Raw genomic sequence first — 22,469 nt, 5'->3', positions numbered from 1 at the left:
GGGAGTTTACAAGGTGATCAGGTTGTCCCACCTGATCACAGTCTTAATCCCCATTTTCCAGATGAGGTAACTGAGGCACAGAGAAGTTAAGTGACTTGCCCAAAGTCACACAGCTGGCAAGTGGCAGAGCCGGGATTTGAACTGGTGACCTCTGACTCCAAAGCCCGGGCTCTTTCCACTGAGCCACGCTGCTTCCCCACATTCCCAGCCCTTAAGGACCTTGCGTTCTAGAGGGATGTAGAATGTATAGGGGAAAATAAAAGAACACGAAGGTAAAATCATGGGGCAAAAAAAAATAACGAATTTCAGTTAATATAGGCAGAAAGAAGGAAAAAGCAGAATAGGAACAGAAATATTGAAATATCTAGTGATCACTGATATGTACTGAATGCTTTCTGTGTGCACAGCACAGTAATAGGTTTAAGTTGTTTTGGGGTTTTTTTTAAATATAAGACCCAATCCCTGCCCTGGAAAAGTTTACAATTTCATGGGAAGGCAAGCACAAGGAGAAACTCGAAACTGATATAGCCACAAGCAGAAATTAAAATAAGAAGAATTGGATTACTAGCCAAAAAGCAATGAATTCTGAGGTGGCCACAGCCGGGATGGAGGGATGATAGATTAGGGAATCCCTCAAAGAGGAGATGAATTTTTAGAAGGCTTTAAAATATTATTTGACATAGGGGAGGATATAAGGCAAGCCAGGTGGGAAATCCATAGGCGGAGGAATAGATGAGTGTGAAGAACAGTTAGGTCCTTTCCCAGACGGCAAAACAAGCATCATTACAGGCAAATAACGATTTCTAAAGGCACTTAGAAGGTTTATCGAAGCTTCCTCAGTTGTCCGTTGAGTAAGTTTCAGTTGCTGATGAGGAGGACCGCGACTTACTGCTCTCCCACTTCCCACATACACCTCCATTAACAGAAGAAAGATCATTTCATTCATTCATTCAATCGACTCTGTTGAGCGCTTACTGTGTGCAGAGCCCAGTACTAAGCGCTTGGGAAGTACAAATCGGCAACAGAGATGGTCCCTACCCAACAACGGGCAAACAGTCTAGAAGGGGGAGACAGACAACAAAACAAGTAGACAGGTGTCAGTACCATCAGAATAAATAGAATTATCGCTATATACGCATCATTAATAAAATAAATAAAGAATAAATATGTACAAATAAATAGAGTAATAAATTCAGGTCGGGGGTCGGGTGGGGAGAGATACGTTATAGGAGATGCGTCAAAAGTGTTGCAGGCCTAAAATTCCCGCTGCACACGGAACTGATGAATGCCAGATTCAGTCCAAGGGTGTAAAAATTTCTCCGTGTGCCAGAAGTTGATTCTTACAGGTTGTATTCCCAAATCGCAACCGAATGATGATGGTTTCTGGGAAAAGCCTAAAAGGCATAGGCCACAAAAATTTCAATGTTCACCACCGAAAAAGCAGGTATAGTCACCCCCCACTAAACTATAAAATTATCCTTGAAATCAAGACCTGGAGTTTTCTTCCTGGGCCACCCTGGCTGCCTTAGGAGGGTCTTAAGATCCTAGGAGGGTCTTTGTTACTTTGTTACTATTCATTCATTCAATCGTATTTATTGAGCGCTTACTGTGTGCAGAGCACTGTACTAAGCACTTGGGAAGTACAAGTCGGCAACATATAGAGACGGTCCCTACCCGACAGTGGGCTCGCAGTCTAAAAGGGGGAGACAGAGAACAAAACCAAACATATTAATAAAATAAATAGAATAGAAATGTACAAGTAAAATAAATAAATGGAGTAATAAATCCATCCAAACATATATCCATATATACAGGTGCTGTGGGGAAGGGATGGAGGTAAGGCCGGGGGGATGGGGAGGGGGATGAGGGGGAGAGGAAGGAGGGGGCTCAGTCTGGGAAGGCCTATTTATTTAATAGACTAATAAATCATATAAATAAATGGATTTAATAAATCGTATTTATTGAGCGCTTACTGTGTGCAGGGCACTGGACTAAGCGCTTGGGAAGGACAAGTTGGCAACACATAGAGACGGTCCCTACCCAACAGTGGGCTCACAGTCTAGAAGACTAGAAGCAGCGTGACTCAGTGGAAAAGAGCCCGGGCTTTGGAGTTAGAGGTCATGGGTTCGAATCCCTCACCGTGCGCCCTAAGCAGTGACAGGGACCTTGTCCTCCGGACTGTAAGCTCGTTCTGGGCAGGGATCCTGTCTGCTAATTCTGTTGGATTGTACTCTCCCAAGCGCTCAGTGCAAGTGTTCGGTGCATAGTAAACGCCCGGTAAATACCATTGATTGATTGTCCAACCTGATGAGCTTGTATCTATCCCAGAGCTTAGTTGAGTGCTTGGCACATAGTAAGCACTTAACATTCATTCATTCATATTTATTGAACGCTTACTGTGTGCAGAGCACTGTACTAATCACTTAGAAATCACTTAGAAAGTACAAGTCGGCAACATATAGAGACGGTCCCTACCCAATAACGGGCTCACAGTCTAGAAGGGGGAGAACACCTTCATTACTGTTGTAGTTACTATAACCAGCCGTCTTGCAGCAGGTTATGAACAAAGACTCCTCCAAATAATAATAATTATGGCATTTGTTAAGCACTTACTATGTGCCAGGCACTGTACTAAGCACTGGGGTGGGTATAAGCAGATTGGGTTGAACACAGTCCCCGTCCCACTTGGGGCTTACAGTCTCAATCCGCATTTGACTGGTGAGGGAACTGAGACCCAGTGAAGTGACTTACCCAAGGTCACATAATAATAATAATAATAATAATAATAATAATAATAATAATAATCCTCACTGTACCTCGTTCTCCTCACTGTACCTCGTTCTCGCCTGTCCCGCCGTCGACCCCCGGCCCACGTCATCCCCGGGGCCTGGAATGCCCTCCCTCTGCCCATCCGCCAAGCTAGCTCTCTTCCTCCCTTCAAGGCCCTGCTGAGAGCTCACCTCCTCCAGGAGGCCTTCCCAGACTGAGCCCCTTCTTTCCTCTCCCCCTCGTCCCCCTCTCCATCCCCCCGTCTTACCTCCTTCCCTTCCCCACAGCACCTGTATATATGTATATATCGTTGTACATATTTATTACTCTATTTATTTATTCATTTATTTATTTTACTTGTACATTTCTATCCTACTTATTTTATTTTGTTGGTATGTTTGGTTCTGTTCTCTGTCTCCCCCTTTTAGACTGTGAGCCCACTGTTGGGTAGGGACTGTCTCTATGTGTTGCCAATTTGTACTTCCCAAGCGCTTAGTACAGTGCTCTGCACATAGTAAGCGCTCAAAAAATACGATTGATTGATTGATTGATTAATAATGATGATGGCATTTGTTAAGCGCTTACTATGTGCAAAGCACCATTCTAAGCGCTGGGGAGGATACAAGGTGATCAGGTTGTCCCACGGAGGGCTCACAGTCTTCATCCCCATTTTACAGATGAGGGAACTGAGGCCCAGAGAAGTGAAGTGACCCGCCCAAAGTCACACAGCTGACTAGCGGCAGAGCCGGGATTAGAACCCATGATCTCTGACTTCCAAGCCCGGGCTCTTTCCACTGAGCCACGCTGCTTCACATAACAGACAAGTGGCGGAGTCGGGATTAGAACTCATGACCTTCTGACTTCCAGCCCTGTGCTCTGTCCACTATATGCCATGCTGCTTTCAAAGAATCTGCCTGCCTGTAAATCCCAGGCAAAGGGAGAAAGTCCGTTCTCTCATCATGCAGGCGTTCACTACAACATTGAGAGTATAGCACTGTTGGGGAGTCGGGAATTCTTCTGCTCCTGTCAGGAAAGGATGGCTCCAAATGACTTTCCAGGATCATCAGCGGTATGGATTGAATACTTACAGTGTGGCGAGCACTGTACTAAGCGCTTGGGAGAGCACAGGACAACAGAGTTGGTCGTCACGCTCCCTGCCCACCACAGGTTTACAGTCTAGAGGATAATCTGATCTTCCTTCCCCAAGAAGTCACCTCGATGCCTTTCAACATTGCAGGAGCCCCTCATACAGTTTTTTAGACTGTGAGCCCACTGTTGGGTAGGGACTGTCTCTATATGTTGCCAATTTGTACTTCCCAAGCGCTTAGTACGGTGCTCTGCACATAGTAAGCGCTCAATAAATACGATTGATGATGATGATGATGATACAGTTCTCCAATACTGGTGGCGGTTTTGTTCTGGGCAAACCCCGTAAGGAAAATGCCTTGCTTGACATCGCTTCTTCCCGAGAGATGGCTCCAGGAGGACTAAGAGCTCTTAGGAGATGTGGTAATTCCACCAGGGTCCTAGTTTGAATCAATCAATCAATCAATCAATCAATCATATTTATTAAGTGCTTACTGTGTGCAGAGCACTGTACTAAGCACTTGGGAAGTACAAGTTGGCAACATATAGAGACAGTCCCTACCCAACAGTGGGCTCACAGTCTAAAAGGGAGACAGAGAACAAAACCAAACATACTAATAAAATAAATAGAATAGATATGTACAAGTAAAATAAATAGAGTAATAAATATGTACAAAGATAAATACATATATACAGGTGCTGTGGGGAAGGGAAGGAGGTAAGATGAGGGGGATGGAGAGGGGCCGAGGGAGAGAGGAAGGAAGGGGCTAATATTAGTTTTATCATATTATATATATGCTTATTTACACACTATACATATGTATATTAGCACATCAAAAATGCCTTCCTATTTGATTTGGAATAGGTACTTCAGTTTCCACTTTGGACACACATTGAGTTTGAACTAAACTGAGTTTGAATTCAGGTGTTTCCTTACACATTTACCTTCTGACAGTTAACTTTTCAGGCTAGGGTGGGCAAGTTTTTGTAGGGCCCATGTAAAAGGGATCCTGACAGAAAAACAAGTCGCATTCACTCCAAAATTGAAAGGTCTGGTAGCTCAGAGCCTGGGTATGTTTTCTAGTGTTTCCTACAGTTGAGAGGGGGAGACAGACATTAATATAAAGTAATAAATTCAGGGCACGTACGTAGTCCTCTGGGGCTGAGGGTGTGGTGAAAATCAAGTGCTCAGAGGATCCAAATGCATAGGTGACACAGAAGGGAGAGGGAATCAGGGAAAAGTGGAATTAATTGGGGAAAGACCTCTTGGAGGTGATGTGACATCAGTAAGGCTTTGAAGGTGGGGAAAGTGGTGGACTGGCGTATATGGATGGGGAGGGAGTTCCAAGCGAGGGGGAAGATTTGGGCAAGTGGTCAGAAGTGCCTTAAAGCCAATGGTAAGGAGTTTCTGTTTGACGTGGAGGTGGATGGGCAACTGCTGGAGATTCTTGAGGAGAGGGGTGATGTGGACTGAATGTTTTTATAGAAAAGTAACCTGGACAGCAGAGTGAAATATAGTCTAGAGTGGAGAAGAGACAGGGAGTCAGCAAGGAGACAGAGGTTTGGATGGAGAGGAGAGGGAAGATTTTAGCATCGTCGTCGTGGTAGACCAACAGGATTTGGCGACAGATTGACTGTGTGGGTTGAAGGAGAGAGATGAGTCGAGGACAATGCCAGGGTAGTGGGGCTTGTGAGATAGGGAAGACAGTGGTATTGCTTACACTGATGGGAAGGGCAGGGTTTGGGTGGGAAGACGAGGAATTCTGTTTTTGGTTTGAGGTGTTGGTGGAACATCCGGGTAGAGATGTCTTGAAGCCTGGAGGAAATGTGAGACTGTGGAGGCGAGAAGTCAGGGCCGGAAAGGTAGAACCATCCGCGTAAAGATGATAGCCGAAGCAATGGGAACTAATGAGTTTCCCAAGAGAGTGGGTGTAGATAGAGATGAGAAAGGGACCTGGAACTGAGTCTTGAGGGACCCTCATGGTCAGAAGGTGGGAGGCAGAGGAGGAGCCTATAATAGAGCCTAAGAAGAAGTGGTCGGAGGTAATTCATCAAGCAGAAACTACTGACCATTGTCTTAGAACAGTGCTTTGCACATAATAAGCGCTTAATAAGTGCCATCATTATTATTATTATTATTATTATTATTATTATTATGTATGGCATCCCATCAGCTTTCTCGTCCCTACCCCTTTTTCCCCAACTACAGCTCACCTTGCACGTTTTCTCTCTTCCCAAGTTAACTGTTGTCTTTGTGCGGTCAGAGAGAATTCATCAAGCAGAAACTACTGACCATTGTCTTAGAACAGTGCTTTGCACATAGTAAGTGCTTAATAAATGCCATTATTATTATTATTATTATTATTTATTATTATTATTATTATTATGTATGGCACCCCATCAGCTTTCTCTTCCCTACCCCCTAATTATCTTCTCTTTTTCCCCAACTACATCCCACCTTGCACATTTTCTCTCTTCCCAAGTCAGCCGTTGTCACTGTGCCTTGTGGTCATCTCTCCCCCTTTGACTTCTTATTCACATGCTCCCTTTGGTATTCACGTGCCCCTTCCATTCATACAGATTTCTCCTTTTGTTTTCTAGAGCGCGATCGGCCCAAATTCATTATAATTCTTCCGAGCCACTTGTTTCATGTTCCAGAGCAAAAGGTTTTCTCCATTATATAGGCAATTTTTATGTAAGAGCGAGCAACAATAACACAACCAAAAAGGATCATAGTAAGTTTTTGTTATTTGGCAAAGGAATAGTTACAAGGGGGAATTGTATCTGTTGCTATGTTTGTTCAAAATGATGGCAAAGGATTTCATTTAGGAATAAGGATTTTGAAATTAGGGACTGTGTCCGATCCGATTGTATCGTATCAACCTCAGAACAGTGCTTGACACAGAATAAGAGCTTAACGAATATCACGGTTGTTGTTGTTATCTGGCAGACGACTGCTCTCCCTATCTGTAAGGGCCTCCTGAATTCACATCTCTACCAGGAAGTCTTCCCTGATCAATATATCATCTTCCTACCTGTGTCATCCCGAAATACCACTTCAGAACTTCTGCATCACCTAAGCACTCGGGTACTCATCCCTTTTAGCATCTATCAGTGTATCTTTAAACTCTGTTGATATGTATTGCGGTGGTTATTTCACCCTGCTAGACTTGTGAATTCCTTGAAGGTCAGGGTAATGTATATTAACTCAATTATACTTTCCCAACGATTAGTACAGTGCTGTGCACAGTGGAGGTACTCAGCAAGTACCATTAACTGATTGTGCAGCACGAAAATATTCCAGTGATATAATGGTCAAAATATTTTGGGGTTCTGCATCCATCATGTTTGAAATATAGTTACGTCGCTTGAATCCCTTGATAACTTTTCACGTTGGCGTCTTTCATCCAAATGGTACTTTGCTGTAAGTATTCTTAGAAGTGGTATTTTACTTTTGATGAGCACCTGGAAGTAATTGCATAGCACAAGTGACTCCTGTATAGCAGCTTTGGATTTCTTATTTTGTTCTTTCTTATGTTTGCTTTGAGCAACCTTTACAAGCAATGCATTTGTATTGACAGGACTTAATTTCAGAGGATGGGGGTGAATGATTTGTGGCCGATTTTGGAACCCGTAAAGAAACATGTCCATTTGCAAAGTCTCAGTGGAAAAACACTTGCGGTGGATTTGAGTCTCTGGGTGTGTGAATCGCAGACGGTCAAAAAGATGATCGGAACAGTCACGAAGCCTCATCTTAGGTACATTTATTTATTTTGATAAATGTTAGTCACCTGTAAGGGGCTAAAAAGCGTAATGAGCACCTTTACTTTTTTCCCTTATGTTCTACCATTTGCTCTCTTGCCCTGTTTCCACTTCATTTTTGTTGTTTAATCAATCAATCAATCAATCAATCAATCAATCGTATTTATTGAGCGCTTACTATGTGCAGAGCACTGTACTAAGCGCTTGGGAAGTACAAATTGGCATCACATAGAGACAGTCCCTACCCAACAGTGGGCTCACAGTCTAAAAGGGGGAGACAGAGAAGAGAACCAAACATACCAACAAAATAAAATAAGTAGGATAGAAATGTACAAGTAAAATAAATAAATGAATAAATAAATAGAGTAATAAATATGTACAACCATATATACATATATACAGGTGCTGTGGGGAAGGGAAGGAGGTAAGACGGGGGGATGGAGAGGGGGACGAGGGGGAGAGGAAAGAAGGGGCTCAGTCTGGGAAGGCCTCCTGGAGGAGGTGAGCTCTCAGCAGGGCCTTAAAAGACATGAATGTCCATGAAGTCCCTAAGAATTTGAATCTGAGTGTGGTAGAGCGCTTGCAGTTTTCATTTAGTAGGGCAAAGTTATCCCTTCATTTGGTATTATGAATTATTCGCTTCTCAGCTGAATGGGATGATGTAAATTGGACCATAATACTCTAAAACAACAATTTCTACTTGAAAGTTCAGAGATGCAACTGAGGGAACCTTTACTATTCTGATTAAATGCATGATGGTGGTGGTTATATTATTCAGGAACCTGTTCTTTCGAATCTCATCTCTAACGTTAATGGATGTTAAACTGGTATTCGTGATGGAAGGGGACGCCCCAAAACTGAAAACCGAAGCCATGAGTAAGAGAAATGAGGTGCGGTACGGACCTACCAAAAAACCACAGGCTGCAAACACGGGGAGATTGCGTTTTAAATCCGTGTTAAAAGAGGTGAGCGTCTGGATGGCAGATAGTTGGGGGTGGAAGGGGGCCTGTTACTGACTGAGTTTAAAAAAAAAAAGAACAGAATTTTGCCCGCTGAGCCCGTGAAGACAATTTGGGTAAATTTAGCTTTCCATGACATCTCTGTTGCTTTAAAGAAAACCTAGAATCCTTGAAATGTGAATGCAGTGCTTTTATGCAACCTCAAATACCATATGGCTTGGAGACCGAAGTGACCCTGGATTTAAGAAGATCTTTCGTGATCCTTCGAAAAATAATTCGACCCCCATTTATTCATTCATTCAACTGTATTTATTGAGCACTTACTTTATTATTAATAATAATAATGATGGCATTTATTAAGTGCTTACTATGTGCAAAGTACTGTTCTAAGCTCTGGGGAGGTTACAAGGAGATCAGGTTGTCCCACGGGGGGCTCACAGTCTTAATCTCCATTTTACAGATGAGGGAACTGAGGCCCAGAGAAGTGAAGTGACTTGCCCAAAGTCACGCAGCTGACAATTGGCAGAGCCAGGATTCGAACCTGGGATTTGAACCCATGACCCCTGACTCCAAAGCCCATGCTCTTTCCACTGAGCCACGCTACTTTGTGCAGAGCAGTTTATTAAGTGCTTGGGAGAATGCAATAAAACAATGAACAGACAGATTCCATGTCCACAACAAACTTACAGTCTAGACCGGGAGACCAATATTAAATAAATAAATAAATTACAAATATGTACAAAAGTGCTGTGGGGCTGTGACGGGGGCAGTGAATAAAGGGAGCAAGTCAGGGTAATGTAAAAAGGAGTGGGAGGAAAGGAGAGGCATCCAGTACCTCTTGGTACAAATCCGTAATTGGCCCCCCTTATCTTAGCTGTGCGGAAAAAGGAGAAGCTTTGGCTAGCACTTTGTGGCTAGCCCAGGCCCTCAGCAAGTCCAAAATCAATCAATCAGTTGCATTTATTGAGTTCATACCCCTGCACAGAGCACGGTGCTAAGCACTTGGGAGAGTACATTAGAGTTGGTAGAAATAATAATTATAATAATACTGATGGTATTTAAGTGCTTACTGTGTGCAAAGTACTGTTCTAAGCGCTGGGGGGATACAAGGTGATCAGGTTGTCCCATGTGGGGCTCACAGTCTTAATCCCCATTTTACAGATGAGGGAACTGAGGCCCAGAGAAGTTAAGTGACTTGCCCAAAGTCACACAGCCGACAGTTGGCGGAGCCGGGATTTGAACTCATGACCTCTGACTCCAAAGCCCGTGCTCTTTCCACTGAGCCGTGCTGCTTCTCTGCCCACAAAAGACTTAGAGTCCAGAGGGGGAGACAGACGTTAAAATAAATTGCAGATAAGAGAAATGGGGGAGAACAGGAAACAGTAAGTGCTCAATCATGCCATTGATAATATACGTCCGTAAGTGCCATGGTGCTGACGGTGGGGTGAATAAAAGCGTTAAAGTGTACAGATCCAGGTACACAGGCGATGCAGAAGGGTAAGCAAGTAGGAGAAAATGAGGGCCGGTTGGAGAGGGCCTCTTGAAGGAGATGTGATTTTTAGGAGCATTTTGAAGGTGGGAAGAGTCACTTCACTTCTCTGGGCCTCAGTTACCTCATCTGTAAAATGGGGATTAAGACTGTGAGCCCACTGTGGGACAACCTGATTGCCTTGTAACCTCCCCAGTGCTTAGAACAGTGCTCTGCACATAGTAAGCGTTTAATAAATGCCATCATTATTATTACTATTATTATTACTACTCTTTGGGCTATAAAGGGGGAAAGAGTCACTGGCCAGAGGGAGAATGTTTCAATCAGTCAATCAAATAGTTGTTTTTTAAATGGTACTTGTTAAACACATCCTGTTCATTCATTCATTCATTCATTCATTCAACATGAGAAGCAGCGTGGCTTAGTGGAAAAAGCACGGTCTTTGGAGTCAGAGGTCATGGGTTCAAACCCCGGCTCTGCCAATTGTCAGCTGTGTGACTTTGGGCAAGTCACTTAACTTCTCTGTGCCTCAGTTACCTCATCTGTAAAATGGGGATTAAGACTGTGAGCCCCCCCGTGGGACAACCTGATCACCTTGTAACCTCCCCAGCGCTTAGAACAGTGCTTTGCACATAGTAAGCGCTTAATAAATGCCATTATTATTATTATTCATTCATTCAATCATGTTGATTGAGCACTTACTGTGTGCACAGCACTGTACTAAGCGCTTGGAGAGTACAATTCGGCAGCAAATAGAGACAATCCCTATCCAACGACGGGCTCACTGGCTAGGGCACTGTCCTAAGCACTCGGGTAGATACAAAGTAACCAGGTTGGACACAGTCCGTGTCCCCCATGGGGCTCGCATCTTAATCCCCACTTTACAGATGAGGTAGCTGAGGTCCAGAGAAGGGAAGTAACTTGCCCAAGGTCACCCAGCAGACAAGTAGCAGAGCCAGGATTAGAACTCAGGTCCTTCTGATTCCCAGGCCCATACTCTAACCACTAGGCCATGCTGTTTTTCTGGAGCGCCTACTGTGAGCACATCATTGTATTAAAAACTTGGGAGAGTTGGTAGACATTTTCCCTGTCCACAACGAGCTGGCAAGGGGTTGGCAGTCAGCAAGATAGCTGAGATCGGAGTATGGAGAATGGATTGGTGTTCGAGGGGTGAAGCGTACAAGCTTGATTTTGGGGGGAGATAGGTTAGGTAGGAGGGGAAAAGCTGATAATACTGGTAGTAGTCATAATAGTATTCATTAAACATCTACTAGGTGAAAGGCAGTATACTAAGTGCTAGGAAAGAATACTGTGCTCTCCCAAGTGCTTAGCAAAGTGCTCTACCCATGGTAATCACTCAACAAACACAACTGTTGGATTGGTTTGTACATATTTTTTACTCTATTTATTTATTTATTTATTTTATTTGTACATATCTATTCTATTTATTTTATTTTGTTGATATGTTTGGTTTTGTTCTCTGTCTCCCCCTTTCAGACTGTGAGCCCACTGTTGGGTAGGGACTATGTCTATGTGTTGCCAATTTGTACTTCCCAAGCGCTTAGTACGGTGCTCTGCACATAGTAAGCGCTCAATAAATACGATTGATGATGAGGATGATGACTGGCTGAGAGCCTGGGCAGCAATGTTGCTAGCCAGAGCACCTCCTGTTCCCGCCAGGTAGGATACGGGAGACCAACTGAGGATATGCACCAAGAGCACTAGTCCTGATTCCTGACCTGCAGGAGGTTCCCAATCTAAGGATACACGAGGGGAGAGGAGACAGGCAGCAGGCACCTAAGGAAAAAAAAAAAACACTGAAACAACCTAAGGCAAGAACAAGATACCCAGCATGAAAAGAAAAAGAAGCAGCTGGCTACCGTGGCTATGTTTGGGCTCCACAGGTTTCAGAGCCCAGCAGTCCCCACCCTCGCCCCACGGCTCCGGCAGCTGCCACGGCCTTGCCGGCGGTCCAGGTTTTGTGGACGTATCCGCCCGTGTGCGTCTTTCCCACCGAGGGGCAGGGCAGAATCGAGTCAATCAATCAATCAATCAGTCGTATTTATTGAGCGCTTACTATGTGCAGAGCACCGTACTAAGCGCTTGGGAAGTACAAATTGGCAACACATAGAGACAGTCCCTACCCAACAGTGGGCTCACAGTCTAAAAGGGGGAGACAGAGAACAGAACCAAACATACCAACAAAATAAAATAAATAGGATAGAAATGTACAAGTAAAATAAATAAATAAATAAATAAATAGAGTAATAAATATGTACAACCATATATACATATATACAGGTGCTGTGGGGAAGGGAAGGAGGTAAGATGGGGGGATGGAGAGGGGGACGAGGGGGAGAGGAAGGAAGGGGCTCAGTCTGGGAAGGCCTCCTGGAGGAGGTGGGCTCTCAGCAGGGCCTCGAAGGGAGGAAGAGAGCCAGCTTGGCGGAGGGGCAGAGGGAGGGCATTCCAGGCCCGGGGGATGACGTGGGCCGGGGGTTGATGGCGGGACAGGAGAGAATGAAGCACGGTGAGGAGATTAGCGGTGGAGGAGCGGAGGGTGCGGGCTGGGCAGTAGAAGGAGAGAAGGGAGGTGAGGTAGGAGGGGGCGAGGTGATGGACAGCCTTGAAGCCCAGGGTGAGGAGTTTCTGCCTGAGTCCCGGTGCTAGTAGGCGAAGGGGGCCGGCACGCGTTACCTGTGAGGCAGAAAGGTTTTCTGGGGGGGCGGAAGGCATGCGAGAAGGCAGTGTCCCATGGCCAGACACAAACGTAGCCTAATGGATAGAGCACGGGCCTCGGAGACAGAAGGGCTTTTCATTCATTCATTCATTCATTCAGTCGTATTTATCGAGCACTTACTGTGTGCAGAGCACTGTACTAAGCGCTTGGGAAGTACAAATCGGCAACGTATAGCGATGGTCCCTACCCAACAACAGGCTCCCAGTCTAGAAGGAGGAGACAGACGACAAAACAAGTAGACAGGTGTCAATACCATCAGAATAAGTAGGATTATAGCTATATATACATCATTAGTAAAATAGAATGATAAGCACTTAGTACAGTACCCTGCACACAGTAAACACTTAATACGTTTGAACCGAATACTTGTTATATGGCACTCTTAGAGAAGCAGCGTGACTTGGTGGCAAAGAGCTCGGGTCACTTTTAGCTTTGTGCTTCAGTGACCTCATCTGTAAAATGGGTAAGACTGTGAGCCCCATGTGGGACAACCTGATGACCTCGTATCTCCCCTAGTGCTTAGAACAGTGCTCTGCACATAGTAAGCACTTAACAAATACCATCATTATTATTACTCTAGCGCTTAGAACAGTGTGTGCCACATAGTAAGTGCTTAAATACCATCATTATTAGTATTATTATTCTAGTGCTTAGAGCAGTGCTTGGCACGTGGTAAGCACTTAACAAATACCATTACTATTACAGTGTTTTGCACCCAGTAAGCACTTGATAAATACAACTGAGTGAATGCAGTGGTGGTGTTGGCTTGAGTTCTAATCCTGTGTCTGCCACACGTCCGCTTTGGGGATTAAGACTGTGAGCCCCACGTGAGACAGAGACTGTGTCCAGCCCTATTTGCTTGTATGCACCCCAGTGTTTAGTACACCTGGCATATAGTAAGGGCTTAGCAAATGCCACAATTAAACAGAAGTGGCACAGCCTTTCCTTCACTGCCTGGACCTCACTGGAGGACAGAAACCCTTCACCCTCCTGCCCGGGGGTCTCTGGGAATGGGCAAATTCTTCTCGACCCAGCTTGGAGTGGTACCCTGTTCCTCCCCATCCCATGACCAGGTTTTAGGTTTTAGCTTCCGCACTGAGTGCCCCCTGCCCCTCCGCTTGCTCCTGATTACCAGAATCCCACTTTCTCCTTCTGTCCCAGCGCTGAAGATGCGCACTGTCTCGTTCACCCCTCACATCCATTCCGTCACCAAAATCTGCCCGTCTCACCTCCGCAACATCGCCAAGGTCCGCCCTTTCCACTCCATCCAAACTGCTACCTTGCTGGTTCAATCTTTCATCCTGTCCCGACTGGATTACTGCATCAGCCTCCTCTCTGATCTCCCATCCTCCTGTCTCTCCCCACTTCAATCTATACTTCACGCTGTTGCCCGGATCATCTTTGTGCAGAAATGCTCTGGGTATGTTAATCTCCTCCTCAAAAATCTCCAATGGCTACCAGTCAACCTACGCATCAGACAGAAACTCCTCACTCTCGGTTTCAAGGTTGTCCATCACCCCGCCCCCTCCTGCCTCACCTCCCTTCTCTCCTTCTCCAGCCCAGCCCGCACCCTCCACTCCTCTGCCGCTAATTTCCTCACCGTGCCTCGTTCTCGCCTGTCCCACTGTCGACCCCCGGCCCACGTCCTCCCCCTGGCCCGGAATGCCCTCCCTCTGCCCATCCGCCAAGCTAGCTCTCTTCCTCCCTTCAAAGCCCTACTGAGAGCTCACCTCCTCCAGGAGGCCTTCCCAGACTGAGCCCCCTTTTTCCTCTTCCCCCCATCCTCCCCACCCTACCTCCTTCCCCTCCCCACAGCACCTGTATATATGTTTGTACAGATTTATTACTCTATTGTACTTGTACATATTCACTATTCTATTTATTTTGTTAATGATGTGCATCTAGCTCTACTTCTATTTATTCTGATGACTTGACACCTGTCCACATGTTTTGTTTTGTTGTCTGTCTCCCCCTTCTAGACTGTGAGCCCGTTGTTGGGTAGGGACCGTCTCTATGTGATACCAACTTGGACTTCCCAAAGTACAGTGCTCTGCACACAGTATGTGCTCAATAAATACGATTGAATAAATGAATGGGAAGAATTTAACGAGTAAAATGGGGTGTTATAGGAGATGTAGGAGGAACAGGGTTGGACAGAAGCAAGCCGCATGTCCCCAGGTTGGTCATGAGTGGTAGCATGGCCTTCCCTGGAGCTGTGAGGAGGCTGAGGACTCTTCCCTCCCAGAAGTGTGAACTGCTGCGTGTAGTGTTGTTTTTTCATGAATTTACCCTGTTATTTCTTCCTTACAAATAAGTCCTCAATTTCCTCTTCCACCTCCCCTTCTTCTTGCATCCTTCCCACTTGCAGACCCCCAGGAACGGTGCCTGAGCCGAGGTCCTTGTACTTTCCTCCAGCCCTCAGGGCATTGACCTCTGGGCCCCAGAGGTGTTAGAGGAGAGGAGGGATGGGTTTCGAGGAAGAAAGAGGTGTGTTTTGAGAACTGAAGAGTTAAAAACCGAACTGAAGAAATGAAAAAAAACAAACCCAAATACCTAATGGCTAATTGTGCTTGCTTGGATGTACTGAATTTTCAGTGCCTTGAGATGTTGGAGTGCTTAGGAATCCCGTGGGTCCAAGCAGCAGGTGAAGCGGAAGCCATGTGTGCTTATCTCAACGCTAATCGTTATGTCGACGGCTGCCTTACTAATGACGGAGACGCTTTCCTCTATGGGGCCCAGACAGTCTACCGAAACTTCACTATGAATATCAAGGTATCGCTTCTCCTTTGTTTCCATTTTTCTCTCCCTCTTTGGCATATTTCTCCAAAAGGCTTTGTGGAGGGCTTAGTTCTAGGAACTTCTTTACATACATTTATTTGGTTTTTCGGTTTCCTCCGGCTATTTGTTTCACTTGATTGAGTTCCGCTTTTTGCAGATTCAGAAATCAAAATCATTAATACGATCGAATGAATGAATGATATTTTGGGCAAGTCACTTCTCTGGGCCTCAGTTACCTCATCTGTAAAATGGGAATTAAGACTGTGAGCCCCACGTGGGACAACCTTATCACTTTGTATCCCTCCAGCGCTTAGAACAGTGCTTTGCACATAGTAAGCACTTAACAAATGCTATTATTATCATTACTATTATCACTGTGTGAAAAGCATTGTACTAAGTGCTTAGGAGGTACAGTTTAACAATCAACAGATATATTCCCCACCCACAATGAGTTTACAGCATGTCATTGAGTTATCCAATTCTTATACTTCGTTACTCTTCATATGGTAATAATAATAATGACGATGATGGTATTAAGCGCTTACTATGTGCCAAGTACTGTTCTAAGTGCTGGGGTAGATACAAGATGATCAGGCTGTCCCACGTAGGGCTCCCAGTCTTAATCCCCATTTTACAGATGGGGTAACCGAGACACATAGAAATTAAGTGACTTGTCCAAAGTCACACAGCTGATAAATGGTGGAGCCGGGATTAGAACCCACAACCTCTGACTCCCAAGCCCGGGCTCTTTCCACTGAGCCACACTGCTTCTCTACATGAATACTATGAATATGAATATTCTTCATGCTACACTAATGCACGCTAATGCTTTTAATGATCTCAATGATGAGAAATGTCGTTTTCTCATTTGTTTCGAATCAGAACTCCGAAGTTAGCAGTTGCAAAACTATGGCTAACCCTGGATCATAGTGTTGAAAAGTACAGTTTTATAATGCTCAAGCTTTTTCCTGAGGATTACCCCAGTGTATTCACTTTTATTTCAGGACCCTCACGTTGATTGCTATACGATGTCCTCAATTAAAGAGGAGCTGGGTTTAGATAGAGATGCTCTGATTGGACTGGCGATTCTCCTTGGTTGCGACTATCTTCCAAAGGTAAACTCTACTTAGTCATTCCGTGACCATTTCGTGGCTCTGATCGCCTGAATACGGCCCTCTTTGTTCCTCCCACTTCCTACCTAGTGTCTTACTGCTAGTAGTGGTATTTATTAAACGCTTACTGGGTGCCCAGCACCATACTAAGCGCTGATGGCATTGTGGAGCATTACTCATCCCTGGGCTTCTATGTGTACCATTGACTTAATCCCCTTGCGCAGCTCTGGCAGCATTTTTATGATCTCCTAACTTTATAAAGCATGAAAAGGGGCACGCAGGTCTGTAGGCATTATATTTACTTCTACCCTTCCCATAGGTTATACATCCTCGAAAGATAAATGGAGCTTCCGTGAAACGTTCACAAAAATGGTCAGCCACAAAGTGTAGAGAGCTGCTTGAAGAAGTGGCTATCCTGTTGGATTAGGTCGATTTTGAAAAGTTTCTTGTAGCACGCCTTTGAAGTCAAGTAGAGCAGACCCTCTCTTGAATGAAGGCAGGAAGGTTTAACTTGTTTAGCCGTGGATTTGAGAATGTGTGGGCTGATTTCCTACCAGTAGAACACAGGTATACTGTGGTAACTTTCATCTTTTAGTTCCAGGTTCTGCCTAAGAATATATCTAATTAATTAATGATGGCATTTGTTAAACGCTTACTATGTGCAGAGCACTGTTCTAAGCGCTGGGGGGGATACAAGGTGATTGTTGTCCTACTTGGGGCTCACAGTCTTAATCCCCATTTTACAGATGAGGGAACTGAGGCTCAGAGAAGTTAAGTGACTTGCCCAAGGTCACACAGCAGACATGTGGCGGAGTGGGGATTCGAACCCATGACCTCTGACTCCAAAGCCCGGGCTCTTTCCACTGAGCCACGCTGCTTCTCTACTTCTTAGGTTGTTGCTTAGTCGCTTGGCCTTTGCGGCACATATTTTCTTGGAAAGAAAAAAGAAATGCAACCTTTTACCTCTGTACATTACCACTGGTATTGTTCATCAGACCTTTTGTCGACGTCTGTAGCAGACCAGCCAAGCTTCCAAGAATGTCAAGATTGTCCTGCTTTATGTTTTTAAGTGAATTTATAGATTTAAGATCAGATATCTGTTCTCTTCATTCACCCTAATTATGCTTGCCTCAAGTCCAAATACAAAGGTTGCTTCGACAGAACACTTTACACACTGTGGGCAGGGAATGCATCTGTTTATTGTTCTAGCGTACTCTTCCAAGTGCTGAGTACAGTGCTGTGCACAAAGTAAGTGCTCAATAAATTCAGTAGATTGACTGATACCATATGCGAGACCTCTCTGCTTTGTCCCTTTCTCCCTTTCCTGTCCTTTCATTTCCTCCTAAATATCACAACCCCAGGTACCCAGACTCCCTTCTTCGCAAGGCTGGGAAAGGAGATTCTGAATCCCCCCGAACTATACTTTTAGTAGAGGATCAGTTGTCTAAACTAATTGAATGGGGGGTACTCCCTCTGATAATTGAAAATTCAAGGCCATAGCGGATATGAATTTGAATTCATATGAATTCATATGAATTTCCATAGCGGAAAGCTGACAAGTTGGGTGAATTCCAGCCGCCTCTTTGAGCTTCGACCTGCCGCACTACAGTTATTGTGCTAATTGTCTGTTCAGTCTCTTGTCAATTAGCAAACTCCTATGTGTTTGTGAAATACTTCCCTTTGGAAGAGAATTTTAGGGACGAGAAACTGCCTGGAATTATAATTATCTGAGTTTCTTATTTCTCCATTGCTCTAAGGGTCCACCCCTTTAATGCTTAGTCGGGGTGTCGTCTGCTTAGAAATACCTATTTATAATTTGTAAAATTCTGCAAATTAGAAGGTAAGTCTGGGGTAAAGAAAAAGACAGAAAAAAATCATAGGGAGGTCCACATTTGCATACGTACATACCCATACACACGAGTGAGTTTTGCACAGACGGGCTCATGCTAAATATAACGCCGAGCAAAAACAGTGGAAGAGGAAACGACAACTTAATCATTATAATAATGATGGTATTTGTTAAGCGCTTACTATGTGCTGAGCCCTGTTCTAAGCGCTGAGGTAGATGCATGGCAATCAGGTTGTCCCACGTGGGGCTCACCGTTTCAATCCCCATTTTACAGATGAGGTAACTGAGGCCCAGAGAAGTTAAGTGACTTGCCCAAAGCGGACACGTGGCAGAGCCAGGATTGGAACCCATGACCTCTGACTCCCAAGCTCGTGCGCTCCCCATCTTTGGCTACCTGGAGTTTTGGGTGATACTATCTGGTGCGGAGCCTGTAGATCAATCCCTGAGGCAGCAGATGAGGAAATTTTTAAAAGAGTTGGTGGAAACAGTATTTGGCTGCTGCTTTGATACTACTCCTGCCTCTGCTCCTGTGACATTGAGAAGCAGCGTAGTGCAGGGGATAGAGCACGGGCCTGAGAATCAGAAGGTTATAGGTTCTAATTCCAGCTCTGCCACGTGTCTGCTGTATGACCTTGGGCAAGTCACTTCATTTCTCCGGGCCTCAGTTACCTCATCTGTAAAATGGGGATTGAGACTGTGAGCCCCATGTGGGACAGGGACTGTGTCCAACCCTGTTTGCTTGTATCCACCCCAGGACCTAGTACAGTGCCTGGCACATAGAAAGCACTTAACACATACTATTATTATTATTATTATTATTATTATTATTATTATTATTATTATTATTATTATTATTATTATTATTATTATTACTGCTTTTCGGCTTCACACTGAACTCCCTGCAGGTCTTCCTCTTGCTGCTGCCGCGGCCAAAACTGGGGACTCTTGCCAATGCCACAGATCCTCTGTGATAACAGAATTAGGAAGTGCAATGCAAGATAATCCCATCCGAAATGGGATGGATGGGTGGTCACTTTTACTGACAATTTTCAAGTACCGCAAGATCATGAATCTTTCTTAAAATTTTACATTTTTGAATATGCTTTGTAAGTCCAAGTCTGTATTTATTAGCAAATTACGTAGATCTCCGTAAAATTAGTATTTTTAACAATCGTTTTTCGTCTCTGGCAGGGTGTTCCTGGAGTTGGAAAGGAACAGGCGTTAAAACTTATAGGAACATTGAAAGGGCAGAGTTTGCTTCAGAGGTAAAATTCGAAAGAACAGTATCATCTTTTGCTATAGATACCTTTGTGATTCTTCCAATGGTTAATATTTATTTTGCATTTTTAGGAGACTGCTTTTCATGTCTCTTTTTGAGGGTTGCAGCGGGCGCAGGGTCAAAAATGGCAGTGACCTGTACTTCAAAGCCAATAAGTTTCAGCTCAACTTAGAGTTTTAGACAGGTATTTGTAGATTAATTGCTTTTATAAAAGTAATTTTCAGTGCCACTGGAAGTAAAACACGAAAGTAGTCATGCCGCTGTGTTTCGCCTTATGAAATGTATCAGCGTGGCTTAGTGGAAAGAGCACAGTCTTGGGAGCCAGAGGTCGTGGGTTCTAATCCCAACTCCACGACTTGTCTACTGTGTGACCTTGTGCAAGTCACTTTACTTCTCTGTGCGTCACTTAGCTCATCTGTAAAATGGGGATTAAGACTGTGAGCCCCACGTGGGACAACCTGATTACCTTGTATCTACCCCAAAATAGTGCTTGGCGTAGTAAGCTCTTAACAAATACCATCATTATTTTTATTATCATTATTATTATTATTATTATTATTATCATCATCATCAACATCATCCTACTCAGTATTTATGGAGTGCTATGCGCAGAGCACTGCATCATCATCATCAATCGTATTTATTGAGCACTTACTGTGTGCAGAGCACTGTACTAAGCGCTTGGGAAGTACAAACTGCACTAAGCACTTTGGAGAGTACACTAAACAGGTTGATAAATGAACGTTGTGCAGATTCTCTTGTGTTCATGAAGGATGTGAATATGATATATGAAGGACCCTCTGAGGAATAGAAGTGTAGTTAAAGTGAACTTGGGAGTAACAGATGGTTTAAGAGCACCAGGCGAGACTCAGGCTCATCATTTATTACTTTCATGGCATAAAGTATTGCTCAGCTTGTTTGTACATATTTATTACTCTATTTATTTATTTATTTATTTTACTTGTACATATCTCTTCTATTTTATTTTGTTAGTATGTTTGGTTTTGTTCTCTGTCTCCCACTTTTAGACTGTGAGCCCACTGTTGGGTAGGGACTGTCTCTCTATGTTGCCAACTTGTACTTCTCAAGCGCTTAGTACAGTGCTCTGCACATAGTAAGCGCTCAATAAATGCGATTGATGATTAGTAACATAGATTAGCAGGGCTGGGCCGGACCAGTGTGGCTTAGTGGATAGAGCACGGAACTGAGAGTCCTATGGACCTGGGCATCTACTCTGTGACCTTGGGCACTTTTCTTCTCTCAGTTACCTCATCTGTAAAATGGGCACTACAACTGTGTGCCCCACGTCAGAGATTGTGTCCAACCTGACTACCTCATATCTACCCCCGTGTTTAAAACGATGCTTGGCATATAGTAAATGCTTAACCAAGTATCGTAATTATTGTTATCATTATTATTATTATCAAGTTAAACCCCATAACAGGTGGAGAACTCTTTTAGGCCACTTACAGATTAGTTTTCCAGGAGAAGAGAGAACATAACTTCCTAGATAAAATGAAAGATCTGGGCCAGCAGTTGCGGAAGAGAATGTAGTTGAACGGTAGTGTTGTAGTGTTGTATCACTTGTTCACTTTAATGGTATTAAGTATTATCATGGGACGCAACATGGGAGTTAGAAGGTTGTGGGTTCTAATCCTGGCTCCGCTACTTGTCCACTGAATGACCTTGGGCAAGTCACTTCACTTCTCTGGGACAGGGATTGCTCCAACCCTGTTTGCTGATCTCCACCCCGGCACTTAGTCCGGTGCCTGGCACACAGTAAGCACTTAACAAGTACCAGAACTATTACTAATTATTATTATTATTATCAGAATATGAACTCAAATAAAACTTGTTGAATATGAAACAAACTGTGCCTTTTAGTTCACAAGTAATTCAGTCTTTTGAAAGTCATTTGCTTGTCTCCACTCCAGCACTTGGTACAGTGCTTGGCATATAGTAACCCCTTAACAAATGCCGTCATTATCATTTGGCGGGGATGATGGTGGGCCTTCCATGACTGAGTAGGAAATGATAGTGGTTAAATTTTATGGGGTTTGGATGCCTGTTTTTGTGTTTTGTTTTGTTTTTTAAACTTTTTCCTGGTTTAGGTTTGACCAATGGAAAGAACAGTTGAGCTATTGCGATACACAGGCTCCAGTAGTTAAAAAAGTGGCTCATTGTTCGGTGTGCGCCCATCCAGGTAAGAACAAGGAATCCACCCACCAAACTATATTTGCTCTAGCTTTGGAAGAGTAACATAATAATAATAATAATAATAATAATAATAATAATGGCATTTGTTAAGCACTTACTATGTGCAAAGCACTGTTCTAAGCGCTGGGGGGATACAGTGGGATCAAGTTGTCCCACGTGGGGCTCACAGTCTTAATCCTCATTTTACAGATGAGGTGATTGAGGCTCAGAGAAGTTAAGTGACTTGCCCAAGGTCACACAGCAGACATGTTGTGGAGCCGGGATTTGAACCGAATGAATAATGAAATGAAACACCAGCTATATTTCAAATATAGTACAGTCCTGTCACCCGTCACCAGGGAATGGGTTCGTTCGGGAATCGATGCGACGAGGGGGAGAGACAGCGACTGGGGACAGAAAGGCCTGAGTTTTATAGGAAATTTATTCCGT

The 22,469-nt window shown here is 44.2% G+C and overlaps 1 protein-coding gene across 1 annotated transcript in view; it reads left to right on the top strand.

The window, feature by feature from the left end:
• Positions 1 to 6,404: 6,404 nt before the first annotated feature.
• Positions 6,405 to 22,469, top strand: part of GEN1 (GEN1 Holliday junction 5' flap endonuclease) — a 32,157-nt gene continuing 16,092 nt past the window's right edge. The window contains exons 1-7 of the mRNA XM_038749457.1: positions 6,405 to 6,590; positions 7,437 to 7,613; positions 8,396 to 8,582; positions 15,401 to 15,577; positions 16,588 to 16,698; positions 19,736 to 19,809; positions 21,935 to 22,026. Coding sequence (XP_038605385.1) covers positions 7,453 to 7,613; positions 8,396 to 8,582; positions 15,401 to 15,577; positions 16,588 to 16,698; positions 19,736 to 19,809; positions 21,935 to 22,026 — 802 coding nt within the window. The 5' untranslated portion in view covers positions 6,405 to 6,590; positions 7,437 to 7,452. The remainder of the gene's footprint in view (positions 6,591 to 7,436; positions 7,614 to 8,395; positions 8,583 to 15,400; positions 15,578 to 16,587; positions 16,699 to 19,735; positions 19,810 to 21,934; positions 22,027 to 22,469) is intronic.

Source organism: Tachyglossus aculeatus, chromosome 1 (assembly GCF_015852505.1).
Source record: "Tachyglossus aculeatus isolate mTacAcu1 chromosome 1, mTacAcu1.pri, whole genome shotgun sequence".
Lineage (NCBI taxonomy): Eukaryota > Metazoa > Chordata > Mammalia > Monotremata > Tachyglossidae > Tachyglossus > Tachyglossus aculeatus.
Note: the sequence above shows the minus strand (reverse complement) of the source record. Positions and strands in the feature narration are given on the sequence as shown.